Below are 17512 nucleotides of genomic sequence, written 5' to 3' on the forward strand. Positions count from 1 at the left end.
CAAGTATTGGTATGATACCTTATGAAGCTTTGTATGGGAGAAGGTGTAAGACACCTTTAAGCTGGGCTGAGACAGGTGAAAGGAAAATTATTGGTGTAGATTTGGTTGATGATGCTACAGAAAAGATTAGGTTGATCCGAGTTAGATTAAGGGCAGTATAGAATTGACAGAAGAAATATTATGATGTCAAATACCGATCAATTGAGTTTGATGTTGGAGAGTTTGTATTCCTCAAAGTTAGTCCAATGAAGGGAGTGAAGAGATTTGACAAAGTGGGAAAGCTGAGTCTAAGATATGTAAGTCCATTTGAGATTTCAGAAAGGATTGGTAAGGTGACCTATAAGTTGATTCAACCAGCACACATGAGTGGAGTACATAATGTATTCCACATCTCTTCTTTGAGGAAATATATTTCAGATGAAACTTAGAAGATCAGTACTGAATCAACTGATTTTCAGCCGGATTTGACCTTTATAGATGAACTAGAGAGAATTAATGAGTATGATGTTAAGCAGTTGAGGAGCAAAACAATTTCTTATGTTAAGGTGCTTTGGAAGCACAGTTCAGAGAAGGATGTCACTTGACAGGTGTCAGAAATCAGCGAGAATCACCCTCATTTATTTGGTTAAGATATGACATTATTATATATTATTATTTTAAATTTCGAGGACAAAATTTTTATTAGGAGGGGAGAATTGTAATACCCAAAACGACGATCGTAGGTCGTCGCACGCTTTTCGATGCATCACGACGAGACTTAAGTGAAATTTTTGAAGTTAACGGAATTTGATGGAAACAATTTTATAAAATACTACGTAAACTTCTGATCGTTTTGATATATAGGATTTATATTAAATTATGTGTATTTTGGGAATTATAAAATTTGGAAGATTAGAAATACCCATATTACCCCTATTTGTTTCTTAAGTCAAATTCACATAAGGGCAAGAGGGTCATTTGCAAAACCTAATTTCTCTAAAATGGCAAAACCATAAACCCCCTCTCATTTCATTCGGCCAAACCGAGAGAGGGAGCGGACAAAGGACAGACGGACGGACGGACGAATGGACTGACGGCGGGCTAGGGCTCTGCGAAGGCTTCTCCGGTGGCATTTTTTCGGTGAGGAAATTAGTCCAAATCGAAGAGGACGACGAGTGGAGTCTTAAGGTATGATTGTTTTGAAGCAAATCCTTTTCGATCTCAAGTTTTTTGGAGACAAAGTTTCTAGGTTTTTTCCAAATTCTTGTTTTCTTTCAAAATTTCTTTACGAAAACTCTAAGGAAAGATTAAATGAATGATTTAATGCTGAAAACAAAATTTTTGGTGAAATTTTTGGAGGATGAAATTTTAGGGCATTTTCCCAAAACCTAATTTCTATTAAGTGCTTTTAAAAAAACTGTTTCTAAGGACCTTAGGAATGAATTTAAAACAAAAAATTTGATTTTGAATGAAAATCTCATTTTTTGTAAATTTCTAATTTATTTAATCCGAAAATAACTTAAGTAATTTTTAAAATACATTTAGGAATAATTTTGGCTTATTAAATTCATAAAATTGAAGAGTTATGATTTTTTCTGAAAATTTAGAATTTAATTACATCCGAAAATTAAGATTAATTTATTTAAAATTCATCAAGTATCGTAAGAAACAGTTAAGGGGGAAACGTGGGTTTAAGCTTAGGACTTAGATTCAGCCTTAATGAAGATTGAATTATGTGACACGTCTCTTTTGTAAATTTTCATAGGTTGTGATCGTTAAGGTGAAAGAGCTGTGTCGAATCGGCACTTTGAGGAAATACCGTGCTTAAGAGAGGTAGGAACTTGTATTTAAATTAAATTCATGTCTCTAAATTCTCAAAATTTTCTTTTATGTTAAATAAAATATGCTTAGTTTATAAATATTCTATTTCATGCAATTATCACATATTTGAGTTTTCTTTATGTTATTACGCAAGAAAGATTTTATATTTGCTTATTTTTCTTATAATTGAATTTTTTAGATAGACATGAGAACAATTATGCATGAAATGAATTGAATGAATACATATGAAATTCTGAATAACTTAAACCTTATGAGATCTATTATGATTGCATGTGCATGTTAATCAGGAAGTGCCAAAATGGTAATGGGGTTCTACGGAGCCAAATGGTAAATGGGCTTGTAAAAGCCAAATGGTAATAGGATTCTTCGGAGCCAAATGGTAAAGGAAATGACCAAAAGACTGTGTACCTGATCAGTATAAACACTGGTACTTCCGAGTCGGGTGTATACTTTATGATTAAATATTTTCTGCATATAAATGAAAGGCTATGATGAAAAGAAAAGATGATAAAAGAAAAAGTTTATGAAGAAAGAAAATGTTTAAGGAAATATTTAAAGAAATTCTTGTATAAAAAGGTTATCTAATTTATGCATGTAAATGTTTGATTTTTTGTTTCTCAAGTATTTTGAATGAAAATTTCTTGATAAATATTTTATTTTTTTTTAAGTCATGAATTTGAGGTAAATATATATTACTTGCCGAGCGTTGGCTCATCCTACGTTTGAAAATATTTTTCAGGATAAATTATTAAGAAGTGATGACTACAAGACGGTAGTATACCTATCGTCGTAGAGGACCTCGAGAAGAAGAAAGTTTTTTATGTTTTATGTTTTCTATTGAGTCTTTGATCTATATCTGTGTAGTTTGTGAGAGTTTATGTAACTGTTGATGATTTAAGTTTTTAGTAGTTGTGTGAGAAGAGATAAATTTGGACAATTATGGTATTGATGTTTTCTTAGTGGCTCTTTCTTATTTTATGGGTTGAGGATATTCAAATTATGTTATATAAGTTTATATAAAATGATTATGTTTATGTTATGATGTTTTTCCGATACAACTGTCTGCTCCCGCCCCGTTAATTTGGGCTTGTCGGGTCGGGTCGTGAAAAAAGCAGAATGGAGCAAACGGAAGAACAAGAAAGTACTTTTAGAAATGAGATACATTCATGTTAAGTCCCCTTTTTCTTACAGTGCTTTTTTATGTATATAATATGCTATAAGGTTGTTTTTTTCATACTGAGGTCAGAGAAAGTGGTGTTAGCCTTACACATGGAAGGTGTTAATTTTGGTATTTGTTATGGATTTATGGTATGGATGAATTGAGGGGAGAGAGAGAGAGTTGGTTGCATCTGTTGACCTTTGCAACTCAAAATACTCACAAAAAGGATGAAAATGTCAAATCAAACAATGGGTGGGTTAGCGCGACGCATCACTTAAAGGGTCAAATGACCTCTGAATGCCAAACGAACAATGACTTTGGATCAGAACATCGAACTCTAGACTCCTCGCAGTCGAAACGGATAAGATCGGTCGAAAGGGATGACTGACACTCGAAATTAAAGCGCAACGCTAGTCAAATGATGTCTGATTGTAGAATAGTCTTAGTCATTATGTCCGGAACATCGTCGACATTCAAAAAATAAATATTTTCTTATTCAATTAGGGTCGTCCAGGGTGGTGGCATGTGTCCCAAGGAGAAAGCACACATATCGAGGGAAATAGACCTCAATGTTGTCTAAATGATGTTTGTTCGTGAAACAGACTACATCATTGCAACCACAATATCGCAAATACTCAAGAACTACATTTTCTATGTTCAATTTGGATCATCCTGATTGATGTCACAAATTTCTAGACAAAACACGTATATCGAGGAAGAGAGGTCTCGACGCTGCCCAAACGAAGTCTGATTGTTAAACGGATTTCGCCATCGTGTTTAGAACGCCTTATATATCTAAGGACGAGAGCCAATTTGTTCAAACAAAAACATGTGAGGAGGTTGATACGCATCCCGAGGCAAAGTATGAATTTTTAGGAAAAAGTCACTCCACAATACCCAAATGACATCAGATCACAAAACAGACTTCATCGTTGTGATCAATATGTTGACAATACCCTAAATGCACTATCAATTCGTCCAATTTTGACTGTTAGATGAATTCGACAAGTTAAACGAGACAGTTGACACACAAATTGAGGAATAATACACAACTCGAGATGATTTTGACTTGATTAATGAAATTATGTCATTTCCAAATTAAGGCATTAATGATATATCACCAATTCAACTACTTTCTTATTAAATTTCTAATATAAAAACAGATGCCAAAACAGGGAAAACTTAAATGCTAATTTATACCTTACCTTATTCTTTCAAAGTCAAAATCGCTTCGTCTCTGTCGAGTCTCCTCGTAGCTGGCTTCTGCCTAGCGCAAACAACTGGCCGCCTCATTGAAATGAAATTAAATTCTGCTTCACTGTTTCCTGCAAAGACCTCTGTTTAAAATTGCGCAATTAGAGGCGCGCCTCGAGGGCGCCTCTGCGCAATTCCTCCGAAAAATGCCTCGAAATCTACGCAATTCCACCTCTGTATGAGGCGTACGCCTCACTGGGACTGAGGAGTGCCTCAGAGGCGCAATTGCGTAATTCTTGGTGAGGCGTACGCCTCACTGGGATAGGGCCCACTCACTTAAATTGAATTCTTTTCTCTCCTTATACTCGAACGGACCCGATTTTTCCCCCTCCAGTTCGCGAAACAGAGCTCCCGCACGCTCCAGTTCGCGAAACAGTGCTCCCGCACGCCGTCGGCCTCCTCGCCGCTTCTCCCGCCGGCGGCGCCTCTCTCCGGCGAAGTTGAAACTTCCGGCCGCCCTCTAGGAGTACTCCACATTGGATTTTAGGTATTTTTATTAAGTTTAGGGTTATATTTCTCAAGTTTAACTTAAACTAGGGTTTTGTTTTTCTTTTTTATGTTTTTTTGTGTATTTGATTTTTTTTTTTAGGATACATGGTTAGAGGTAAAGAAAAGGCGAATACATCATTGCGGCATGACCCTTCTTGGAAATATAGCGTGCACGTTGATGTAGGAGGGGCGAGAAAACGTATGTCTATTTAAAATGCAATTTTTTGTGAGAAGGGCGGAGTAACCCGCATGAAGGAGTACTTATCATGCTCTCACAGGAACGTAGCACCGTGTGCAAAAGTGCCGGACAATGTGAAGGAAGAAATAAGTGCTTACATGAAGAAAACTACCACTGCTAAACACTTATAACAGGAGCAATTTAATGAAAGGGTCGAGCATGGTGCTTATTTTGGGAGCTTGAGTGGAAAGGGCTCTTCCTCCACTATACATAGTAGAGGTGCACGGGGTCCTATGGATCAGTATATGACTACTCCAGGAGCGGATAGAGGAGAAGCAGAGATGATGCCTGCAGCTGGTACTAAAGAGGGTCGGCGACAGGTTTGCATGGATGGGAGGTTTTTTTTTTTAGAATGCAATACCATTTAATGTTGCTACATCGTCTGCCTACTTCAGTATGTTGCGGTCTGTAGGATTGTATGGAAGAGGGTTGAAGGCACCTTTCATGTATGAGTTGCGAACATGGATTTTAAAAGAGGAGATGCAGAACACAGAGCGGAGCATTCACGAGATTAAAAGGACATGGATTGCGACTGGTGTGACTATTATGTCAGATGGATGGTCTGACATGAAGAGCAGGGACTTGATTAACATCCTTGTCAACAATCCCTACGGCATGGTGTTCTTACGATCAGTTGATGCTTCGGAGGAGGTAAAAAATGTTACATTCATTTTCAATTTACTTGATGGGGTTATTGAGGAGATTGGGGAGCAATTGGTTGTCCAAGTAGTGACTGATAAGCAAGGAGGTGCAGTTACACCGACATCTACATGCAGCGGCATATTATCTCAACCCTCAATTTCAATATTCAGAGAAGAAATCTTCAAATCCTGAGGTGAAGCTTGGTCTATATCATCGTATGGAAAACTAATACCGGAGCAGGCAGATAGGGAGCTTGCAGAATTACAACTTATTCTATTCCGGAATAAAGAGGGCTTTTTTGGTTTGAATGCAGCAAAAGCAACCATTTCCAAACGATCTCCAGGTATAATTATTTTGGTAAATGCAAGACACTATTCAGTTCTGATTATGTTTTTTCTTGAAAATAGTTGAATGGTGGATCCAATTTGGTGATTCCACCCCTGAGTTACAGAGTTTTGCTGTAAGAGTGTTGGGCCTCACTTGTTCTTTTGGTTGTGAGCGAAATTGGAGTACATATAGCCAAGTGCAAACAAAGAGAAGAAATCGGCTATCAACACTCAGAATGAACTCTCTCGTATATATTATGCACAACAAGAGGTTGAGAGAAAGGAGGTTGAGGAATAAGGGGTTGAAGGATAATGAGGACCCATTAGTGTGTGATGATGTGTTGTCTGATAATGAGTGGTTCATAGATGATGAAACAGATTTGCCATTATCAGATTTACAGTTAGAAGATCTAAGTGTGGATGTCTTGAGGGGCGAAGCAGATCAAGTGGGCACATCCACTAGTACTACACCACACACATCTACTAGCTATGCAGCACAACAATCAAGTAAAGGTATTCCACAACTTCTTATATGCTATTACATTACATTTATGTCAAGTGAACATGATACTGATCTTTTCTCTTATTGAACAGGGAAGAGAAAAGTGAGTCATATTGAAGATGATGATTACATGACATTTATAGATACAATTGGAGAAGAAGATTCACTTGAAGACCCATTTAGTGATGGGATATGATTGCATTTTATATGTTTTTTTGTATTTTGGGAGTTTTGTTAAACTAATATTTTGTGATTTTGTACTTTGGGACATGATTTTATTGCATCTACTTTTTTACTTTTCACTATTTTCATATTTCATTTAGATGTTTTTATTGTAAGCTACAATATTGCTATTTTTTTGCTGCCAAAACCCTTAATTTTTTATTTACGTAATTCTGTGTCCGTGAGGCTTACGCCTCAGACCGCCTCGAGGCTTATGCCTCTCCTCACGGACGAAAACCACCTCGAGGCTTAATTACGCAATTTTAAACCTTGGCAAAGACCCTTTTTCTCTTCTTTCACTCAATACTAGCCCACGGTAGCCCCTCCACACTCCATCCCACCTTTCTTCTGCCTACGCCAAATCCTATCACCACCTCTCGGATCCACAGCTTTGTTCGACTAAACCCCTACGTCTTTCCAACTTTCTCTCAGCCTAGGTAGCAGCCAAAATCTCCCTCCGATCTCCACAAACTTGCAACTGCCAGCCGAACCTTCTCCATGCTGAGATCTGCAGCCAGCTCTAATCCGAAACCACCTGTCCGTCCAGGCCCGTGTCGTTGAAACTCCCATTTCTAGGCTTCGTAAACCAACCCAATCAGATCATTCTTCCACTTCCCTTCGGTCAACATCAGCCGTAAGTCTCCAGCTCTTAATCTCCCGACGATCTCCTTGAGCATATCAACTTGATGTCTAGATGACGGTCCAACTCCTTCCCTTGCATGCGATTGGCTTCAATACCGACCAGCCAAGCTATCCTTCCTTGACGCTCGGACCTTGCCGGCGCCTATCCCGAACTCCTGATCCTGTTCTTCTCCTCCCTCCCATTATATTACAAAGCACATGTCACTTTATTTAAAGGTAGTAGGTGGCGGTGCAGTGTGCTTTGATTCCCTGTCTTTATTGGATTTGCTTGAGTTGGACCATAATGGGCTTGAACCATTTTCTCGCAAAGATGCCTTTGTGACATGTTAAATTCCTCAATAATTGAAAAGCAGAAGTATGAATTCCTTATCCAGTTGAGTGAAATCAACGACAATCAAGAGAGAATATGGTCTAATCATAGAAGGATTCAATGACATTGTACGAGATCCATGTTTATCTAACATGTCAGTTGCAACTAGAGGGATTCAATATGCAGTGAAAATGACGAGGTGACACATCTAGATGTGTTGAAGTGACTGTCAACACACACTGTATCGCTTTCACTAGAGTTCATGATTAATATTTGACAAATGTGATATTAAAGATTAATGCAAAGCTTGATTGCCTAAACTCACAATTACAAATAAAAAATACACCTATTATTCTGATTATCTCAAGAGCTGCATCAATTATTTTTGGATGCCTTGCATGATTCTACCAGATGACCAGAAGTGCCCTCAATCGTTGCAATTGTTAGTTCGGGGCATTAATTACTATTTTCGAAATATAGGACATCAGTAAATATACAATCACCCAAGGTTTAAATGATTGACTCTTTGTTTAAGCCAACAACATAAAATAATGTTGATGGCATAATTAGAAAGTTTCCCACAATTTCCTATAGGTGTTATGGGAAGAGAAAGCTAGATCAAATCATTATGGAGTGAATAAATCTCAGTTCAACCAGATTCTAAATATTTAGTCGGATAAAATTATTGAGGCTTGCAATTTCTTGATGAACAGTGGTTGTGCACCTAACATACCACCTACAGGAAAATACAGGAATGTTACAACAAACACAAGCTTCTATGAGCTGTCATAGAAGACTTGTCAAATGTTCAAAATACCCCTTGCATGTACAACGTAATTTGTATACTCATAAATACACAAAAGGGGTAAGTTCAATCACAAAAATTGCATGGACCCCGACGAGCGTGTTTTGAATACACACGTGACGTTTAGGAATGCTGCGCGGGTTAATAAATAAACGTAGTTTGATCCCGATCATTTTATATGGATAGATAGGAGTCGACATAACTTAAATCCTCAAACAAATGTACGGTCAAGGTGTCGAGCGGAATGTCTGTTTTATACGATCATGTAAAGCCCTCAAGGTCTTTGACCAAAGAAATTTATCAACAAAAATATAAGGCCATGGGGACCTGATCCTCTATCGACCAATAGATAGAGTCGACATGATCCAATCAATAAAATTCCCAAATGACTCCAAACACCTTGATGATGGCCGTGTTGAGTGCAAATCTTAACCAGAGAGGTCCATTACAAATAATTCAAAATGCCACCGAAATACTCTAAATTAAAAAATTCCAAAAAATCATCAAAATCCAAAAATATTTAAAATTGCAATAAACTCATCAATCTCTTAAAGCAAAACCCATCCATCCTCCGCAACAGTTTGCCGAGATGGATAAGTTGAAAATAACCTCAACTCATAAAGAGCTAATGCCTAGTCAAAAATATCACTAAGATTCATTCTCAAATAATCTTCTGCAGTAAGGACATACATTTCCTCTGATCGGTGATTGTCGTCAAATGACACCGTAGGATAAACGGTTATGACCTAGTGCCCTCTGAACCGAGTGATTTTGCCGTCAAATGACACCATTAAATTATGGTTATTGCCAGAGCTAATACGTTCCTTAGTGGCATCAAATCCTTGAGATATGAATTAATAAGATATAATTGATAGGGCATAAAGTCTAATGTTAGCTTAGGTGGATTCAAATTTGTCCTCTTAGATAAATACCCATCCCAGGTCTACAAGCTATGATGCACTGACATGGACACGACACGACACGGACACGGTATATGACATTTTTTAAAAATATAGGACACAAGTGCGGCGTGGACACGCCATAATAATTTTTTAATATAATATATAAAAATTAAAAATGACACGACAATAATAAATTAAGCAATAATAAATCAATTTTATGATAACATGTTTAGCTTATAACATAAAGATGTGCAGTACAAAATGTATAGTACAACCACAAAAATATAAGCAAAAAATCATTTAGTATAACATGAAGGTCCAATTAGTCAATAGAGGGAATGATAGAATTAGATTCAGAGGTTGGTTTTTGTCCTTCAATATCATCATCATTGAATATCATTGCTTCTAATTCTGGTTCATTTAGAGAAAGATTTGCAACATCTAATAATCCCATATCATCAAGGCACTCAAACCCATCTCTAGCACATCTCACATCTTGTTATCATCTGTCATATAAAGTGGGATTTTCCTTGATAGAAGACGATGATTTGTATGTATATAAACTAAATCTTCAGCACATTGTGGAGTTACATTATTCCTCTTTATTGATTGAATAAATGAGTATGTGCTCCAATTTCTCTCACAACAGGAAGAGGGTGATACTTAACAAAGAAGTTTTATTGATATTGTTTGAAGAAGCGGTGTTAAAGCTCCATGAATCAACCACCACATTTTTGGATCCATCCTCCATCTATCAACCAAAGATTCTTGATCACTAAAATCCTCTAAATATCCAAAGAACTTTGCAAGTTCTATATTAATTTTTCTTCTCTCCTCATTTAGGAAATATCTTTTCTGGCATATCTTTCTCATATTTGAAACTTCTAAATCTTTTTGTGATGAGACACATTGAGGGTCTTCTTAAAGCCATTATTTACTTGAATACCTTCAAATAATACAAAGCATATAAAATTATCTGTTCATTTACCAACAAATTTAAATTAATTTAAAAGATGAATACAAATGTACCTTAGATTTAATGAATGAGCCAAACAATACAGATGTGTGTTGCTTTTGCTCCACCTATTTTTAAGAATGGTATAGACAATGCTCCAAAAACTTGAATCTTCTTCATATGACTTTCTTTCATGTATGTATATAATTTCTTTCATTTTTGCTAACATAGAGTTCCACATCTCATAAATCAAATGTAGGCATGATTTATCTGTGTCAGCTTCTCAAGATCTCATAAATTGGATTAGTGAAAGTCAAAATGTAGTCTGCATTATCCCACCACAAATTATTTAAGACCTTTTCTTTAGCATACCTTGCCTTCCCAACATCATCTTCTCGATAACAAGACCACTTCTCACTAATCACCATAGATTGAAAAGCATTTTTAATTTGTTTGAATCTTCTCAACATGATTATTATAGAGGCAAAATGAGTTTCAGCAATAGCTAATATTTTCAAATGGGAGAAATCATTAAATATTGAAAGTCTCATCGAATGATTCATAATAAAATTTCTCATCTGAACATCATCATCTGCAACTACTATTATCCAATGACATTCAACATAGATGATTTCATAAGCCTCTGTATTTTTTGCTGTACAAATATTTTTTAGAGCGAGATTTAAAGTATGCACAACATAGGGTGTCAAAAATATATGGGGATAAGTTTGCTCCACCAATAATCCTGCAGCTCTACATACTGGTGCATTATCTATAATAACTTGCACAACATTTGAAGACCCAATCATGACTATCACCTCTTTAATCAAATTGACAGTGAAATGTTTATCCTTGTATTCTTCTTCATAATTCACAGCTTTAATGAACATTTGATAATTCTCTGTAACGGCCATGAAATTAATAAGGGGTCTTCTTTGAGGATCTGTCTAACCATCACACACAAAACTAACACCTTTTTCTTTTCACATTCCTTTTGTTGGTTCAAACAATGTCTCAATATGTGCTCTTTCCCTTTCCAATAATTTTGATCTTAATGCATTATAGCCAGGTGGAACATATCCTGCAAGGTTATTGTTACATTAAAAAATGAATGCATTTTTATGATGAGGATTCTTTGCAAAGGTTGAAAGGAAGTCCCGCTGAAAAAAACATTGCTATTTCACCATCCAATTCCTCTCGCTGCTGCAAATTAAAAGTCTTCTCTAAAGGATTACTGACAACTCTTTTTCTTTTCTTTGTTTCATATCATTCACTTCTAAATTATAAAGCTTGATCAACTCTCACAGATGAGGAAGAAGTGTGGGATGAGCCATGAGTAGATACAAAAGGTATCTCTTTAGGGAGTGTCCATTGGATCCTAGATTCAGCTTCATCAACTTGTCTGTTCAATTCAATCAACTGCACCGTAGTAATCTTATGACACATTTTAAATCCATGGCCAGAAATCTTAAGTAGATGTGTCTTCATCCTAGAATAAGATCCTTTGTAGGTGCCACAACAATAATTGCATTTGAATGACACATTCCCTCCTCCTTCAAATGTTTTTCCTAATTTTGTAACTTGAATCCATAACGGCTTATCAGTTTCTATAGATGGCTCTTTTTAACCATCACCTAATGCACTCCCGCCAGCAGCAGAGTTCATTTTGCTTTAAAATACAATGGTGTAACAAACCAATCATACATATGAATACATTAAGTTAAATTGATATGAAGTGAAATCAAAATATTCCAATAATAAGACAACATGAATACAATAATATACGGTCTGTCGGGGTCCAAGGGGGCGTTGGCCCCTAGCATGTACTGAGCGATACCGATCATGTACTAAGCGGTACCGAGCATGTACCTAGCGGTACCGAGAATGTACCTGTTCAATACCGAGCATGTACCTAGCGATACCTAGTGGTACCGAGCATGTACATTAGCTTTTTCAACAATGAAAAGAAGGAATGGCTAAATCCACTTATAGATCTAGGCTCTCTTGCGTGCAGAAGGTGCTCTGTTTGGCCTTGATTGTGAACTTTGACTCGGCTAACCAGAGAAATCACGTAGGAGCGAAGGAATGGGAAAGACGAGCTCTGCTTGGCCTCTGCTTGAGTAGAAATGATGAAGGAACGGGAGGCGAAGGCAGCGTGCTCTGTTTGACATCGGCTGCGAGCTCGCCTGATCCACCCTAGAAGATTTCTTTCGTGGATCGAAAAAATAGGGCTTCTCGTTTGTGGAAAGGCTAAATAGAACAGACAATTTTATTATTTAATAACCGGACACGCGTTTCCGGTTTTAATTTTAATTTTTAAATTGCGACACTCCAATGCCATGTCAGACACGTGCCCATGCAGTGTCGGACGCGTGTCCGTGTCTGGCACGTGCCCGACACTGCATACCCTCTTTAAGCGGAGTGTCGGTGCATTATAGTCTACAAGATACCCTTGGACGAAGCAACCCATGACTGTCGACAAGGATCCTTCTGTCATGTTCGGTGTACTACTTCCTCTGACTAAGTAGACCAGGGACCACGATGGCACGGGACGATGGAACCATCAGATCTTGATTGGGTTCATCATCCATTCCCTTCCCCCACCATCCGTTTTAAGTGCAATATGGTGAAATTTCTGTTTTAAATATCCAATTTCCATATTCCTAAACTCATACTGCTACTATATGCTAGATACCATGTAGTCCTACGTATTTGATTGAGGACTAGCCTTAATAGAAAGTTCTCTATCGTGATCGGGAGGGTTAATTAACTATAGGGGTTTGCGCCTATAGGAAACCAGAACTCAGATCAAAAAGTCTTTTGCAAAATGAGGGCGAAATCTCTGGATAGGATCTATCTACAAACTCATCTGCTTTTCAAAGTTTACTCCGAAACTTTATCTGTAAAACTCCCTCGAAAAGCACAACGGGGGAGGCTGGGGCCAAATTTTCGGATCCCACACCATCTTACATGTTTATCCCCCTGGGTCATGCTGAACCGTGATATTGAGATGAAGCATGTGAAAATTCCAAACTGGGAGAGTGTTGTTAAGTATATCAGTGGTCTCATCTTCAGAGCTGATTGGCACAACATGAATATCTTTGTTGTGGATGTGATCACGGATGAAATGGTAGTCATTCTTTATATTTTGTGTGCTTGTATGGAGAATTGGGTTTTTAGTGAGGGCGATTGTTGAGATGTTATCATATTGAATATAAGTAGGTTGTGAAAGATTGATGTGGATTTCGCCATTAAATATAGTGCTTTAGGCTTCATGATAGTTTTCTCTGAATATTCACACAAATGTGTATAATGGGGACATTCTTGTAGATGGTAATGTGAATAGAATAGTCTCATCTTAAATCTTGTCTGCTTTTATGGCTCCATGCAAGCTTTAAATGGTTTTCTTTGTTTCATCTATTTTATTTATGCAATGTCAATGCAATTGAAAATAGCCAAATGAGCAAAATAAGCAGCTATAAATCTTGCAAGCTATGCTTAAGTTTTGATTGTCTTTTTTTTGGAATAATGATATCTGCAGAATACATGCAGAGTGGTCGGGCAACTGAAAAGTCGGATGTGTACAGTTTTGGAGTTTTGGTTCTTGAAATAATGAGTGGCAAACGGCCAACTGATTCTTCATTCATTGAGAAAGGCTTGAACATTGTAGGATGGGTATGCTTTTACTGCCATTTTAAGCAATCTTTTTTGCCTCGCAATAATCTTTATTTTTTTGTCATTTTTATTGTATTTTGTAATCATGTTTAGCATTGTTAAATCTCTATACAAGAATTCAAATGCGAGTCTTCTTTATGGTTATCTTTTAAACCTCAAGTTCAAATAGTTTACACACTTTTTTCTAGAACTTTGTACCATGTAGATAATGAACCTACTGAATATAGAAAGATGTTATGGGCCACTACTAATAAATTAACAAAACCCTTTTATGAACTCAATAAAAAAAATGAATTAAATACTCTTAAATCCCACTAATCATTGTTGATTTGCCTGTCATCTCCTAGACAGTACAATACTTTCGCCATTAACCCTCATAAGGATAGCATGAGCTACATCTAGTTCTTTGTCTAAGCAAGAAAAAGAAGTATATTGAGCAAAGTACGGTGCTTTTCACTCTTTCTCGTGACGTGCTATTTCGATTCATCTTACATTTTGCAAGCTTGGTTTCCTTTATTAACCTGCGTTTTTATCAAGTACTTCACAGAAATTAAGAGCCTGTAGAGTGTTGTTCTTCATTATCATTGATGCATAGGTTGCGTTGCAGTTAAATTTCTTGGTTGCGGAGGATCGGAGGAGAGATATGGTTGACTCACAATGTGATGGAGTGCAGCTTGAAAGCTTGGATGCTTTGCTCTTAGTTGCAATTAGGTGTGTGTCTTCCAATCCTGTTGATCGGCCAACCATGCATAGAGTGGTGCAGATACTCGAATCAGAAGTCATGACTCCATGTCCTAGTGATTTCTATGACTCCAGCTCAGATTGAAAAAAATGAAAGTCTTCTCATACACGTTATAGCCGAGGCTTCATTGATTTTCTTTATTTGTTTTTGTTCTGTCTGCATTTTATTCTATATGTTTATAGGCAACAACAGCATTGCTGCTGTCATTTAGTTCCATTATTCTTAACAACGTAGAATTTTTCACGATTTCTTCTGCTTTCCAGCACTATTGTTTATTTTGAAAGTAGTGCAATGGTATCCATCAACATTAACTGCTACGTAGTTGCAAAGCTTTTGAAGCTGGACTGCTTAAGCTGAAATTAAAATTTCATCTGTGACAGTTGTATCAACGGAAATTGAATCTGTTTTTGGTTGGATTGAGCTTATGGAATGAAACTAATAAACCAATAAACTAATCAAGTTTAACTTGATTCAAACTTGAATATAATTAGGACTACATCAAGTAAAATTAGCTTGAGAGTGATCAAAATTTGTAAACTGTTACGTAGGTGGTTATTTTTGAATTTAATAGACAGATACGTATTCATCTGATGAATTTTTCTTTGACGAATGACTGATTTTATTTGAATTGTGCTTGAATTTAATTTGATGAGTCGTGTTTGGCTAGAATTTAAATTGAATCAAGCAGATCTATAGCCAAATCTACTTTACTATACCTGTTGCAGACTAGAATATACGCGGCGATAGAGTTAGAAAGTTTCCGTCTCAGCGTTGTACGGATATCTAGCACACAAATAGGAGAGAAATAAAAATACTAGGATTTTTACGTGGAAAATCCTGGAAGGGGAAAAACCACGGGACCACACCCAGTTGAAAGAGTTTCACTAGTGTTTACTTGTGGTACAAGAGGCTGACTTGTCCTTTAAATATAGGACGATCAGATTACAATGCTTCACTTCCGGATAGAAATTCAGTTACATACAAGTTGTGTATTCGAGCTGAATTCAGAGTCACTTAGAATTTCGGCGTCACTTGAGCGTCGGGCAGAATTTCGGCGTCACTTGAGCGTCGGGCAGAATTTCGGCGTCACTTGGGCGTCTGGCAGAATTCTGACGTCACTTGGGCGGAGTTTCGACATCATCGGAAAGTCGGGTGGAATTTCGGTGTTACTTGGGCGAAATTCCGGCGTCCTGTGGAAGTCGGGCAGAATTCCGGCATCCCGTGGAAATCGGACAGAATTTCGGGCGGTGGTCGAGGAGTTTCTTCTCTCCTATCCTTATTCTCCTCTTCTTCCCCTCTTCTTCTTCTTCTTCTTCTTCTCTTTTTCTTCTTGCTTGGGTCCTCTCTCAAGAGAAATGAGGGGTCTATTTATAGATTTCTGGACTGGCATGACCCGTAAATAGGTGAGAGATCAGGGGTCAATGGGGAGTGGTTGGATAGACGGCCGATATTGAATCCCTTGATTGTGCACCGTTCGTCAGACATTTAAAGGTCTTAAAGAATGACTATAAGCACGTTATGTTTGGAAACTGTTTGGTAACTCAAATTGTGGTTCGAACTTTCCAACAACACTTCGGGTCCTTTGATTTGGACTCATTTGGGCTCGAATTGAGTCGAATTTGGTGTCGTTGGGTTCGTATTTCTGAGACGCTCAATTTGACTATAAGTTTGCTGAAATCGGAGTTCAGGTGATCTCGGATTTTAATTTTTGAAGTTTCCGGCTTGATTTTGGCTCAAGATTCATGCCCGATCAAGATAATTTTTTGATGATATATCAATTCCAGAATTTAATGAGCCAATTTTGTGCTAGGTTTATTCAGCTCGAGATTGGATCATTCATGACACTTAAGGCGCCTGGAATGTTGAATTTGCTGGCAAGTAGAATCATTCTATCCTATTTGTACATTCGCAGCACTCTTCTATTAATGTTGTCGTGAATTCATTATGCTTGAAGCCATGACTGAATCTTTCAATGGAGGTAAATGTTACGAATTATTCACTGTTGCAACTATGGTACTGATTTCTGAAGTTGCTAACACACATTTTTACATATTCTTATATTAGTTTATTCTGTGTTAAATTTAATTGTCTATTATTATTAGTAATATTTTGGACCAAGTTGCATCCTCTCTAGGTTTATTTCTTGTAATCAATGAGGCTTTTTTATTAATATCATGATTATTGAATATCTTATCCATGACGATGAATGTAATGGAGAAAATATAGAAGTTGAAATCTACAAAGAGCTTATGACAGAATCCAATAAAGCTTTGTATGTTATTCATTATACTTTTTATGTTTTTCAAAGCAAGAATCTCATTGATTAAAAAATTTAATGAAAATTGATGATTTTTAACTATTGTGAATGGAAAACTTGCATGCTTTTTGAACTCTCCAAATCACTTTAGATAAGATGAACCTCCTGTCTTCATGCCTTTCTGTGATTGTGGTTGTTGAAGCTCTTTGCTCATTCATCCATGGCATATAATGATGGTGTATGAAACCCAAGAGAGGGGGAGGGTGAATTGGACTCTAAAAAATATTTTAATTTTATTAAAGTTTAAAAACATCGATAAGAAATATTAGTAAATTTATATATTAAGATTTTTTAAATTTACGAGTATCATAAAATACTATCAAAATCATATAAGAGCAAAATAAAGTTCTTTTCCCGAACCAAACTTGAAAATGTAATAATAATTTATTTCAGAAATTATTAAAAAAAATTATAAACGTATATTGCAATTTCAAAAAAAAATTGATTTTTCATAAAATCATAGTCATGATAGCACAAACAACAAATATTTTTAGAGTTAAGCGCATGCGAG

The 17512-nt window shown here is 36.7% G+C and overlaps 1 protein-coding gene across 10 annotated transcripts in view; it reads left to right on the forward strand.

Moving 5' to 3' along the window:
* LOC110101294 (LRR receptor-like serine/threonine-protein kinase FEI 1) overlaps positions 1-16802 on the forward strand; it is a 116037-nt gene extending 99235 nt beyond the window's left edge. For 9 of the 10 annotated variants that reach the window (XM_020829323.2, XM_028696185.1, XM_028696184.1 and 6 more), the window contains 2 exons: positions 13809-13942; positions 14550-15100. In XM_020829323.2, the coding sequence (XP_020684982.1) occupies positions 13809-13942; positions 14550-14768 (353 nt within the window). In that variant the 3' untranslated portion in view covers positions 14769-15100. Of the gene's footprint in view, positions 1-13808; positions 13943-14549; positions 15101-16494 lie in introns of those variants that run through there. The other variant, XM_020829587.2, reaches the window with a different exon arrangement.
* Positions 16803-17512: the final 710 nt, after the last annotated feature.

The sequence above is a fragment of the Dendrobium catenatum genome, unplaced genomic scaffold (assembly GCF_001605985.2).
Source record: "Dendrobium catenatum unplaced genomic scaffold, ASM160598v2 fragScaff_scaffold_716, whole genome shotgun sequence".
In the NCBI taxonomy this organism is placed as follows: Eukaryota; Viridiplantae; Streptophyta; class Magnoliopsida; order Asparagales; family Orchidaceae; genus Dendrobium; species Dendrobium catenatum.